General features: G+C 45.4%; 1 protein-coding gene across 1 annotated transcript in view; it reads left to right on the top strand.

Annotated features, from left to right (window-relative positions):
- The window catches only part of BRAP (BRCA1 associated protein), a 134602-nt gene that overhangs the window by 59729 nt on the left and 61566 nt on the right, over positions 1–13307 (top strand). The window contains exon 9 of the mRNA XM_082243444.1: positions 12327–12436. Within this exon, the coding sequence (XP_082099570.1) occupies positions 12327–12436 (110 nt within the window). The remainder of the gene's footprint in view (positions 1–12326; positions 12437–13307) is intronic.

The following is a 13307-nucleotide window of genomic DNA, read 5'->3' as shown; positions in this document are numbered from 1 at the left end:
GTGTGGGGAAATCTATCCAATAAGAAAACAGACCACTGTACTAAAATTAAACATTTTCCCTGGAATTAAACTTTGAAAATATCCTATTCCATCATTTCAGGAATGTACATAAAAAAAAAAACAAATGAGATCCTGGTGTGTTAGGAATTGCCTGAACGATTAATTACATTGAGTCCTTTTTTTTGACCAAAGCATAAATCTTTGAAAAAACACAAATCAATCGATATGAATACAGACTAAATATGGAATTATTTATTCACTAGAACTGTGTTCACAATAAATAGTTAGATTTGTGGTTGGACATAGACAACAATCTTGCATAGAAATAACAAGATTGTATGCAACACTCGTTAATGTATATTGCTAGGTATATGACTAAAACAAAAGGATTAACTTCTCCCTGTGGACAAAATGACATATAACAATAATATCTAGCTATATCTATCAGGCAATAGTCTGTTTTTCACAAAGCCCAACAGTTACTCCCCTACAGAAGGAGCGCGGGTTAAAACTACCTAATAATGGTATGCTACTATAGCGCAATAGAAGAAATGAATAAAATTGGAAAAACAAAATGAAAGAAAAATCAAAGTGGTATTATATCAGGGGAAGAACAATCTAAGCATCACAAGAAATCAATAATGGGTATAGCAAAATAAGCAAGGAATCATGAAAAGGTCAATGTATTATAGCTACCCTCGCAAAATGGCTGCTGGCTTACAATAGTCATTACCAGAGTGCCGGAAAATGGCATCTCGTTGGGGAGGAGCTGTGTCTTGGCGTCACTGAGATCAGATGAGTATCTCTCTGGATGGATGTGTGTGGATGAAGTGAAGTGTATGTCTGGTGGATGAAGAGTGATCCCAATGGCTTCCTATCCTAAATAACCATTCTGAACAAGAAGTTCATAAAAAATGTAAAAAGCTTAGCCCAGAAGGTGGAACTTCTTTTCATTGATTCATGTGGCTAAGTATTCATTGTTTTTTTCAAGCATTGCCTCTTAGCCACCAAGTGTCATTCTAGGAAAAGGGATATTTGTTCTAAATGATTCTTCTAAATCTGTTATAAATGTCCATTTTCTCATGGTACAGGCATGACCATATATTTATTGTGTGTGTGTGTGTGTGTGTGTGTGTGTGTGTGTGTGTGTGTGTATGTAATATATATGTGTGTGTGTGTATATGTGTGTGTGTGTGTGTGTGTGTGTATATATATATATATATATATATATAATATTACACAGTGGATATAAAAAGTCCACACACCCCTGTCAAAATATCAGGTTTCTGTGATGTAAAAAAAATGACACAGATAAATAATTTCAGAAAGTAAAGCTAAAATAATGTGGTTGCATAAGTGTGCACGTCCTCTTTTAAGTGGGGATGTAGCTGTGTTCAGAATTAAACAATCCCATTCAAACTCATGTTAAATATGAGTCAGTAAACACCTGCCTCTGATTAACCCCAAATAAAGTTCAGCTGTTCTAGTTGGCCTTTCCTGGCTGGAGAGATTCCAAAGCATCAGAGGGATTTTATTGTTAAAAGGTATCAGTCAGGAGAAGGGTAAGAATTTCCAAGGCATTGGATATATCATGGAACACAGTGAAGACAGTCCTCCTCAAGTGGTGAAAATATGGCACAACAGCGACCTTACCAAGAACTGGACATCCCTTCAAAATTGATGAAAAGATGAGAAGAAAACTGGTCAGGGAGGCTGCCAAGAGGCCTACAGCAACAATAAAGCAGCTGCAGGAATATCTGGCAAGTACTGGCTTTGACAACAATCTCCCGCATTCTTCATGCGTCTGGGCTATGGGGTAGAGTGGCAAGACGGAAGCTTTTTCTTAAGAAAAACAACCAAGCCCGGCTAAATTTTGCAAAAACACATCTGAAGCCTCTCGAAAGCATGTAGGATAATGTGTTGTGGTCTGATGAAACAAAGTTTGAACTTTACTTTTTACCCATAATTCCAAAAGATATATTTGACGCAAAAACACTGTGCATCACCAAAAGAATGCCATGCCCATAGTGAAGCATGGTGGTGGCCCTCGCAATCTGACAGATTTGGAGTGTTTTTGCAAAGAAGGGTGGGCAAATATTGCCAAGTCAAGATGTGCCATATTGATAGACTCATACCCAAAAAGACTGAGTGCTGTAATAAAATCAAAAGTTGCTTCTACAAAGTATTAGTTTAAGGGTGTGCACAATTGCGCAACCATATTTTTTTTTTTCGTTTTTTATTTTTACTTGCCCCTACCTAAAAGATTTCAGTTTGTTGTTCAAATGAGTTGTACAGTTTATAGGTCACAATAAAGGTGGGAAAAATTCTAAGATTTAGAGCCGGTACAGGGGGGGGGGGGGGGCGGAGGGATCGGGTGCCCTGGGCAGAACAAATTACAGGAGGAAGGGGGGCACAGCCGCAGGTGAAGTGTCGGCAGTGTGCTGCTACAATCTGTCTGACTACACGCCGGCCGTGCTACTGCTTCATAGATACAATGCTGTGCCGAGTGTGCTCCTGCACCCGGCACAAGCATAGGACGGACCACCAGCCCTTCACTTCCCTGTCAGGCAGAGATCAGCGGAGTATCTCCGCCTGACAGGCACTTCCTAGTCCCCGCCGACGTGAGGTCACAGAGGCCAGCCGGAGTCGGGGTGGGGAAGGAGCATAGCGTGCTGCTGCCTGTCGGAGCTGGGACCTGCGAGTGAGAAGAGGAAGCATGTGTGTATCACACAGCAAGTAAGCAGATGGCCATGTGCAGATTCATTAACTGTTTGTTTGGGTTGGGGAGGGGGGGGAATAATTGCCAATGGTATATGTAATATGCAGCATGAGAGGGTTAATGTATTACTTATGCATCAGTGACCAGTGGTAATACATTAACCCCTCATGCTGCATATTACAAATGCCATTGGTAATTAACCACTTGCCGACCCGCCGCAGTACATATACTGCAACGGGGGTGGGCGCTCTGTCAGATTACCACTACCCCTCAGATTGTGTAATGGAAGTGACGTTCTGACAAAAAACACTTACTGCGCATGCACTATGCGTTCCAACAAGTGTTCCATGACGGGTAGCGGTAATCTGATAGAACACCTATGCAGACATCTTACTACACCCAGCTACGTCTTGAATTTCAGGGTCATTTTAGCAATAAAGAGTGCGGATATAAAAAAATATAGTATATTGATATCTGTGATGCTGTTTTGATGTTCCATTTTAAAAGAAGTCGGACACCAGCAGTAGGAAGGTGGCAGGTGCCATGTTGGTACACCCTGCACTGCTCAGCGCTAAACCTTAATGCTTTCCAAATTAAACCTCCAAACCGCATCACAGATATCAATATACTAATATACTATATTTATTGATATACGCTCACTTTATTGCTAAAATGACTCTGAAATTGAAGACGTAGCTGGGTGTAGTAAGATGTCTGCTTGGGTGTTCTATCAGATTTCCGCTACCCGTCAGATCATGAAGTGTTTGGAATGCATAGCGGCATGGAACACATGGGCAATACGTTTTTTTTGGTTGGAATTTCACTTCCGTTACACAATCTGATGGGTAGCGGTAATCTGATAGAACAAATGGCAGTTACAGGCACTGCGACCTACCTATATGTCACTGCCTGTTTCAGGATTTCGGACACATGCCCCCACCCACCTACTCCCCTGTGATTTGACAGAGTGGAGTCTGCCAGCAGATCCCAACCAATGATTTATGGCCGGGACCTGCTAACCAGCTGTGTGACATCACAGCCCAGAGCCCTGTGTTGGTAATCAATACGGGGCTCGTTACAGAGGGAATAATCTTTTTTTTTTTTTTTTTTTTTTTTTTTTTTTTTCCCTGCAAAGAAAATTTTATCATTAGCAAAAAGCAGCACACATTACACATTGTTAGGCACACAATCCCTTGATTGCCCCCTAGATGTTAACCCCTTCCCAGCCAGTGTCATTAGTACAGTGACATATATAATATATATTATATGTATACTATTATCACTGATCACTGTATTAATGTCACTGGTGATGTCAGCGGCAGTTAGTCACTTCCCACAAATTGTAAGTTAGTGTCACTATCACAGTCCCACTATAGGTTGCTAATCTCTGCCATTAATAGTATAAAAAAAAAAAAAATCCTGTATATATCCCATATATTTGTAGGCACTATAGCGTTCACACAAACCAATTGATACAGGTTTTTTCTTTTTTTTTTTTTTTGTTCATACAATAAAAGTTAAAAAAAAAAAAACAGTGGTTTGCAAATATCACCAAAAGAAAGCTTTATTTGTGTGAAAAAAATGATATAAATTTTGTTTGGGTACAGTGTTGGATGACCGTGCAAACACCAGTTAAAGTAACGTAGTTCTAATTATGGTAGCAAAAAATGGACTGGTCAGGAAGGGGGTAAAATCGTCCAGAGCTCAAGTGGTTAATGAGCCCCTAGCCCACATTTGCTGCATTATTTTTCTCTTACGTCCTCCGACAGTCGCCGCCCCTTCCCAAGTCTTCACCAATGGGTATTGACCTTTGCTCCGCAGGAGTAGCTAGGCAACAAGATTTGTTAATAACAAAAGCTTTTAGCATAGACACACCCCTAGGGCTGTCCCCTTAGTCAATACCTCCCTGCACCAGCATTCCCAACTCAGTTTGATCTTGCCTAGCTTAGGAGTAGCAGGCTTTCCTGTGCTGGGGCTTCAGTCTCAGCCTTCTTCCCTTTTTTGATTTTATTTCAAGTATTTTTTCTTTTCTTTACTAGCTGTTGTTTTGTCAGCTTTAGTTTAGGGATCTTCGGATGAAGATGATCATGCGGAGCTGGGTCTCGGACTGGCCGCCCTGGATCCCAGGGCTGAGAGCCAGATGGATCCCCAGCCTGCCATCGAGCGTTCAGCTACGGTTCGCCCTGGCGCTATGAACGACCCATCTCTGTTCGCTGCAGGGATGCTGCCTGTGAGGTGGCTACCTCACTGGACGCCATTCTGCGGTCTTTTGCTGCGGTCCACTGCGTCCTGGCTGCGGCACTCCCTGTCATCCTGATAGCGGTTTGTCGCTGGAGAAGGCTCCCCACGCCATCCGGTACGGTAAGCACCTTCTGTGTGGGGACCATCTGTATGGGTGTTCAGTCTGTGGCTGTGTGTACCCTCATGTCTGTGTGCTGTGCGGGCTCCCTGTCAGATCCCTGTATGGATGCATGCCTTTTGGGCTGCTAGGGGGCGGGGAACCTCCCGCTCTGCTGTGAGTTTCTGTGGAACTGAATAGTCAGACATGCCTGAGCGGCGACCGCTATGCGGCCCACCATTTCTTTTTGCAAGAAAATGCTGTGGATGGCCCTGTCCTGTACAGCGCTGTGTTTTGGCCGCGCTCGCTCGAGCACATGTCGGCGCCATTTTCTTGTAGCCTCGATCCCTCAGCCTGAGCGGCCATTTTTGCGGAGCCTTCATAGGCTATAAGAGTCAGCCGGTTATTGCATCACTTCCTCTTTCTCTGGGACAGCGATCGGTGGCAGCAGCCTGTTTGTGCTCTCTCCAGGTTTTTTCCTTCTTGTCCTGTCATTCCTTGCTCAGTGTTCTCTATCCCTGTGGGATCGGTGCATGCAGTAGTGTGCGGTGGGCTGCGATCGCCGGGTGTTAAAGGGACAGTACCCCTTTTTGATTTTAATACTGTAGGCATGGATTCTCAGGATAGCAAGTTTCCCCCCGCCCTGGTGGGGGACCAGGGGGCTGCTGCATCCCCCGAGGGGGCCGATCTGGCCACTGTAGTGGCATCCTTGGTGTCTCAGGTGCAGATGCTGATGGCTGAACGATCAGCAAAAAGGGCCAGGTTATCCATTTCCTCTGATTCAGAGGGCGATATGGCTGCTGGGGCTGGCGTGCCCTTCTCAGGGTCTCGCTCATCTCTGGACCACGTGAGGTCTGAGGGGGAGGTGGAAGGGGTTGATACTTCTCCCCCTGGCTCGCCTGAAGAGCTTACACTCATGGATGAGCTGATCGCTTCCATTAAGGATACTTTGCACTTGGAGGATGAGCCAGCTCCTCCTACTAGGGTGTCCTCCTTTAGGACGCAAAGGACCCGCAAATCTGCGCAGGTTTTTCCCTGCCCTGCTGAATTTCTCCATACGGTTAATGAGCAGTGGCGCAATTTAAAGAAGCCCTTTACAGTGCCGAATAAATTTTAAACTGCTTTATCCATTCGCGCCATCCACCGACAAGCATTGGTGTGTGGCGCCTCAGGCGGATCACGCGGTAGCCGTTTTGAACAAAGCTACTGCGATTCCTTCTGAGGATACCCCGGTTTTCCGGGACCCTACGGACAGGAGATTGGAGTCTCTTGCCCGTCATGCCTACATGGTTGCTGGTTCTATGCTAAAACCTATTTTTGCTTCGGTTATGGCGGCCCAGGCGGTTGCCGATTGGACGAAGGTGCTCAGGCGCACCCTGGTGGCTGCTTCGGCTCCGCCCACCACATTGGCCATGGTGGATCAAATCCATCAAGGCGTCATGTACTTGTGTGATGCGGACTTGAATTTGGCTCCTTTGGCTGCACGTCTGTCTGGCGTGTCGGTGCTCAACCGTCGCCTGATATGGCTGAAGAATTGGTCTGTGGACCAATCTTCTCACAAGACGTTGGCGGATTTTCCCTACGTGGGATCTCGCCTCTTCGGCGAGGCTTTGGATACTCTGATTAAGGGTGTTACTGGGGGCAAGAGTACTCTCTTACCCCAGAATCCCAAGCACAAGTCTTTCCGTGGAAAACGGAACCCCTCGTTTAGGCCCTCCCAGGGGTCCTTTCGTGCCTTTCGGTCACAATCCAAGGGCCAAGGCTCCCAGAAGAAGCCGTGGGCGGGTAAGCAAAAATCCGGTCAGTCCGGTTCCACTACCCACGCTAGTTCCGCCTGAAGGGACGCCCTCGCCCGTTTCTGGGGTGGGGGGGACGTCTGCGCGGTTTCCTCCAACCTTGGCTGATCCGCATTCAGGACAGATGGGTTCAGGAAATCGTTCGATCTGGTTACAAGATTGAATTTCTCTCTCGGCCGGCGGGCAGATTTTTTCCCTCAAATCTTCAGCTGTCTCCGGAGCGTTTGCAGGATCTGCACCTAGCGGTGCGGGACCTGCGGACCCAAGGAGTGGTGGTCCCAGTGCCTCATCGGGACAGGTTTCGGGGGTTCTACTCCAATCTGTTCACTGTGCCCAGAAAGGAGGGCAAGGTGCGTCCGATTCTGGATTTGAAAGCTCTGAACCGCTTTGTGCGGGTGCGCAAGTTCCGCATGGAATCCCTGCGCTCGGTGGTGGCTGCCCTGAGTCCGGGGGAGTTCATGGCCTCCATTGATCTGAAGGATGCGTACCTACACATCCCCATCTTCGAGGGTCATCAACGGTACCTTCGATTCGCCATTGCGGAGGAACACTACCAATTTGTGGCGTTACCTTTCGGTCTCGCTTCGGCTCCGCGGGTTTTTACCAAGGTGCTGGTGCCGGTCCTGACCCTGTTGCGGGCACAGGGTATTGCGGTCTTGGGGTATCTGGACGATCTCCTCATACGGTCAACTTCCAGCCAGAGCCTGCTGGCCGACCTGTCCACCACGGTGCAGACTCTGCAAGAGTTCGGTTGGATCATAAACTTTCCGAAGTCGACTCTGTGTCCTTCGGTTCGCCTTCCCTATCTGGGGATGATTCTGGACTCTGTACAGGGGAAAGTTTTCCTTCCGGAGGAAAAACTCCGGACGCTTCAGGACGAGATCGGGGCCCTCAGGGCCAACCACAGCTCGTCCCTCCGGACATGCATGAGATGTCTGGGGTTGATGGTCTCAGCCTTCGAGGCGATCCCCTTTGCCCAGTTCCACACGCAGGGTCTCCAGGCGGAGATTCTGGCGAAGTGGGACGGGCGTCCGCAGGCCTTGGATCTGCGGATCTCGTTGAGCCACCGCACCAGACAGTGTCTTCTGTGGTGGCTCCAGTCCCCAGCAGTGTCGGGGGCAAGTCTTTTCGTCCTTTGCTGTGGATGGTGGTCACCACGGATGCCAGCCTGACGGGCTGGGGTGGTGTCCTGGGCAATCTGTCCGCCCAGGGGACATGGTCGGAGGAGGAGTCCTCCCTTCCGATCAACATTCTGGAATTGCGAGCGATAAAGCTTTGCCTTCTGCAATGGTCTGAACGGCTTCAAGGCCGTCTGGTTCGGGTTCAGACGGACAATGCCACCGCGGTGGCCTACATCAACCACCAAGGGGGCACCAGGAGTGCCCGAGCGGCTCGAGAAGTAGCCGACATTCTGTCTTGGGCCGAGACGCACGTCCCGGCGATAACGGCAGTTCACATTCCGGGGGTGGAGAACTGGCAGGCGGATTATCTGAGTCGCCAGACCCTGGACCAGGGAGAATGGTCCCTTCACCCGGATGTCTTCCAGATGTTGTGCGCGAAGTGGGGTTCCCCAGATGTGGACCTGTTCGCGTCTCGTCTAAATAACAAGGTGGAAAGGTTCGTGGCAAGGACGCGCGATCCTCAGGCAGACGCCTCAGACGCGTTAGTGGCGCCCTGGCATCAGTATCGTCTGATGTATGCCTTTCCACCGATTCAGCTGCTATCCAGGCTCCTTCGCAGGTAAGCCTCGGAACTGCACACGGTGATTCTGGTGGCACCGGACTGGCCTCGCCTGGCCTTGCCTGGTGTGAGTCCAGGGGGTTTTCCCCTCACTCGTACTCGGTGTCCAGAGTGTTGGCTTTCCTCCAAACTGGTGTGGACCAGCGTTTGGCGTTGGCCACGATTAAAGGCCAGATTTCTGCACTGGCCATCCTTTTTCAGCGCCCTGTGGCGTCAAACTCGTTGATTCGCACCTTTGTTCAAGGGGTGCGCCATTTGGCCCCTCCGCGGAGGGAGCCTTTGCCTCCGTGGGACTTAAACCTGGTTCTGTCCGCGTTGCAACATGCTCCTTTTGAAAAGATCAGGGAGATCTCGTTGCCTCTGTTGTCCAAAAAGGTGGCTTTTTTGGTGGCGATCACTTCGGCTTGCAGGGTGTCGGAGCTGGCGGCTTTGTCCTGCAGCTCTCCCTACTTGGTGATCCACAAGGATAAGGTGGTTCTGCGACCTATCCCGTCCTTTCTGCCGAAGGTGATCTCGGATTTTCACCTTAATGAGGAAATTGTCTTGCCTTCGCTCTGCGCGAAGCCAAAGCATCCTGAGGAGGTTGCCTTACATTCGTTGGATGTTGTCCGGGCGATCAGGGTTTACCTGTCGTCCACTAAGCCTTTTCGCAAGGCGGATTCCCTCTTTGTCCTTCCTGAGGGACCTCGGAAGGGCATGGCGGCGTCGGCGGCGACTATCGCCAAATGGATTAGACAAACCATTGTGCAGGCCTATGCCTTGAAGGGGAAGGTCCCTCCCTTCCCTGTGAAAGCGCACTCTACCAGGTCTTTGAGTACGTCTTGGGCTTACAGGCATCAGGCTTATGTGGCCCAGGTGTGTAAGGCGGCGACTTGGTCGTCCGTTCACACCTTCTCAAAGTTCTATAAAGTGGATGTTCAGGCATCGGCTGATGCCTCCTTTGGCCGTAAAGTTCTCAGTGCGGCAGTGCCTTAGGGACCCCTGTTTTTGGGTCCTTGGCTGTTGGGGTGTTTTACCCCTGGGTTACTTGTTTTTTCCTGGGTTGTTGCTCCTGTTGAGCACGATTTTCCTGTTGCCCGGTTGGTTCTCTTACTGTGTGTAAGGCTCCTTTCTCTGATGTGGGTACTGCGTTGCTTTTCTGCGGCTGCGTCTCCCACCCCTCAGGTCTACACTGCTTTGGGATGTCCCATTGGTGAAGACTTGGGAAGGGGCGGCGACTGTCGGAGGACGTACGAGAAAATGGAATTTTTGTAAAATCCTCAGACAGTCCTCAGACAGTCGCCGCCCCCCGCCCCTCTTTTGGGGTTTTTGTGTACTCTTACTGCTATGCTACCAAACTGAGTTGGGAATGCTGGTGCAGGGAGGTATTGACTAAGGGGACAGCCCCTAGGGGTGTGTCTATGCTAAAAGCTTTTGTTATTAACAAATCTTGTTGCCTAGCTACTCCTGCGGAGAAAAGGTCAATACCCATTGGTGAAGACTTGGGAAGGGGCGGCGACTGTCGGAGGACTCAGAGAAAGGAATTTTACGGTAAGATTTTACAAAAATTCAGTTTTTCAAAGCACTTTAAGCGCATCTAATAAAAATAGATATGATTAAAATGTGTGAGTGAACTCTGTTTCTATTGAATTAAACCTAATTTAATTTGTATGGTTTTAAGTATTTACTTGTTTTGAAATGACACGGACTCTTTCTTTACACCTGGGAGGGGGGGGCGCAGTTTCCCATCTTCGCCCTGGGCACCCATTGACCTTGTCCTGGCACTGAATATACATTTCTGATACAGCAATATTTAACTGTACAAATTTTTGAATATCAGAAGTTGGAATACATAAAATGCTTAGAAAATACTAAAACAAACTATTCATTGAAAATAGTTATGTCACACACACCTTCCCCTAATAATAGAGATCACAAATAACACCCTTTTCACCAGGTATACTGTTTTTTACATTTGCAATCATATAAATGTCCATTATGTTTGTCAGGTAGAATCGCTTATAATCGTATATATATATATATATATATATATATATATATATATATATATATATATATATAATATATGTAATGTGGTTCCTGCGCTATCTTGGATTCTGCTTATTCCCTTGATGCTGCACCACAAATACTGATACTATAAAACAGTTTAAATGATAATTCAATGGGGGTGGTGGTGCGCTTCAAAGGTGAATTAAATTAATAAAAAATGATATATAAAAAAAAATGTAATTTAAAGTGCTTGCGTGTAATTAGTGATTAATATTGAATGTTGTTGTGGATATGTGCTATATGCCCTTTTTAGTGCTGTTTTCCATTTATTCTGTCACAATAAATTAATAAATATAAATTCCATTCGATGAATCATATAACATATATCAAACTGTATATAGATGAATAAATGATCATATCCTAGATCTACAATTCTATCATATAAACGTGTTACTTAGAAGTGCTATTTAAAGTGCTCAGTGCTTGCAGTGAAAGTCCTCATAAAAAGTCCTCATAAAAATATATATAATTTTTTATTTTAATTCACCTTTGAAGCGCACCACCACCCCCATTCAATTATTTATATATATATATATATATAATATCACACAGGGTCCTGATGATTTGCAACATAGAAATTGTGAAGTGACTTTATAGTATAGGAGTGTCTTTAGCTGGTGAAATTGTTACAGGAAAAATAGCTCCTTTCTGTAAGGGTCCTTTCACACAAACAATCCGATCAGATCTGCCTGTCAGTTTTTCAGGCGGACCAGATCTGATGCCCCATGCATCCCTATGGGGCAGCGGGTGTCAGCGGAGACATCTCCACTGACACCCGATGCTATCCGATCCGATCCTGTCCTTGATACCTGGACGCATGGAAACCCTAATTTTCCATCCGTCTGGAGGATCAATCAGATGAGAACAGACAGGCGGTCCGTTCTCATCCGATCTTCCCATAGAGGACAGCAGGGATCTGACAGCTCCGTCTCTGCACACAGAAAAGGGGATAGGCGCATCGATCCCCGCTGAGCAGAACAGAGTCCGTCGGCGGATGCGGACCGTGTGAAAGGACCCTAAGGAGGGTCTCGCTCTGTGTTTATCATTCTCAGAGCTGAGACAATGGCTAATAACTATATAACCACACAAGTCCATCTAAATATACATAGTGCCTTCATACTCCACCTTCGTGTAAACCTCCAATCAGGGGTAATCTTTACACTCTATTCAGACATTGTGTATTTTTGCCTTGGAAAGTTAGTCTCTTTGTCTGGTCCAAGGATCATCAAATAAATTCTATTTGGTGTCTATAAAAATAGACTTATTCTTGGCTTCAGGTGAGGAGGAAAAATGCATACTTGTTCTATCAACTAGTTCGGCAAACAGGCTTGTTTACAGACCTCCATCAGAGTGAGAAAAACACATGGTCTTATTTTGAAAAACTGGCATGACTGTGTCCTTAAATTAATGCCTTGAATATTTTGGCCTATTCAAAAATCATTTTGTTTTAAACATTCATGTCTCCAAATTTGAAATGATGGAAATATATATAATATATTTCTTCACAATAGTTCTAACAGGTGTATAGTCTATTCATACATTTTTTAGATTCAATTACTAATGACACTGACAACATGGCTGTTACCTGTCAAAAGTTTTCGATTTGTGTTCCTGAGTTGTATTCATGTATTTTAAATATAAACTGTAAGTAATCTGCAGTGCTTTGTATGTTCCTTTTCTCTAGACAACTATGTTCATCGCCTGGTTGCTAGTAAGACCGATGGAAAAATTGTTCAGTATGAATGTGAGGGAGACACGTGTCAGGAGGAGAAGATAGATTCTCTGCAGTTAGAGGTGGGTAACTAGGTGGACTCATATTAAACTTTTATTCTAAAGCTTTGTTAACAGAGTTGTAATGTGGAGAAATGCAGCTACAGGCTTCTCCAGTGCTGATTACCTGACAAAAAAAATGTAGGACTTTAGTAATATGCATTCTGCTGAAAGGAATGTTTTTATAGGAATTGTAATTCCAGCTCAGAAAATAAATGCGTGGTTTAATAACTATGAACTTTATTAACAGAGGTAATAAAATGCTCTATATATATATATATATATATATATATATATATATATATATACCCCTTAGCCAACTGCAGCTGTATACAGTGCCTTGAAAAAGTATTCCTACATTTGAAATTTTCCACATTTTGTCATGTTACACCCAAAAACGTAAATGTATTTTATTGGGATTTTATGTGCTAGACCATCAGAAAGTGACACATAATTGTTAACTGGAAGAAAAATGATAAATGGTTTATAAAAATTTTTTAAGAATAAATATGTGAAAAATGTGGCGTGCATTTGTATTCAGCCCTCCTTCTACTTTGTAAAACCACCTTTTGCTGCAATTACAGCGGCAAGTCTTTGGGGTCTGTCTCTATCAGCTTTGCACATCTACAGAATAACTTTTTTTTTTTTTTTTTATTCCAAAATGTTCATTTGGTTTTAAAGAATAACAGAACAATATCACAATCTATCTATAATTTTGAAACAGAGAGAGTCAGGCAGTGGAACTTTCTTTTTTAAAATGGGAACCAACCCCAATAGCTAAAAGTTTGAGAGAACAGTAAGGCACATTTATATAACAATATAGAATTTCGTAGCTTCTCAACTTTCTCATGGACACAGTGAAGCAATAGGTCATATACCTGCATAGAACACTTAT

Source organism: Pelophylax lessonae (genome assembly GCF_965119305.1).
Source record: "Pelophylax lessonae genome assembly, chromosome: 1".
Taxonomy (NCBI): Eukaryota; Metazoa; Chordata; class Amphibia; order Anura; family Ranidae; genus Pelophylax; species Pelophylax lessonae.
The sequence above is the reverse complement of the archived record's forward strand: the minus strand, read 5'-3'. Positions and strand labels throughout refer to the sequence as shown.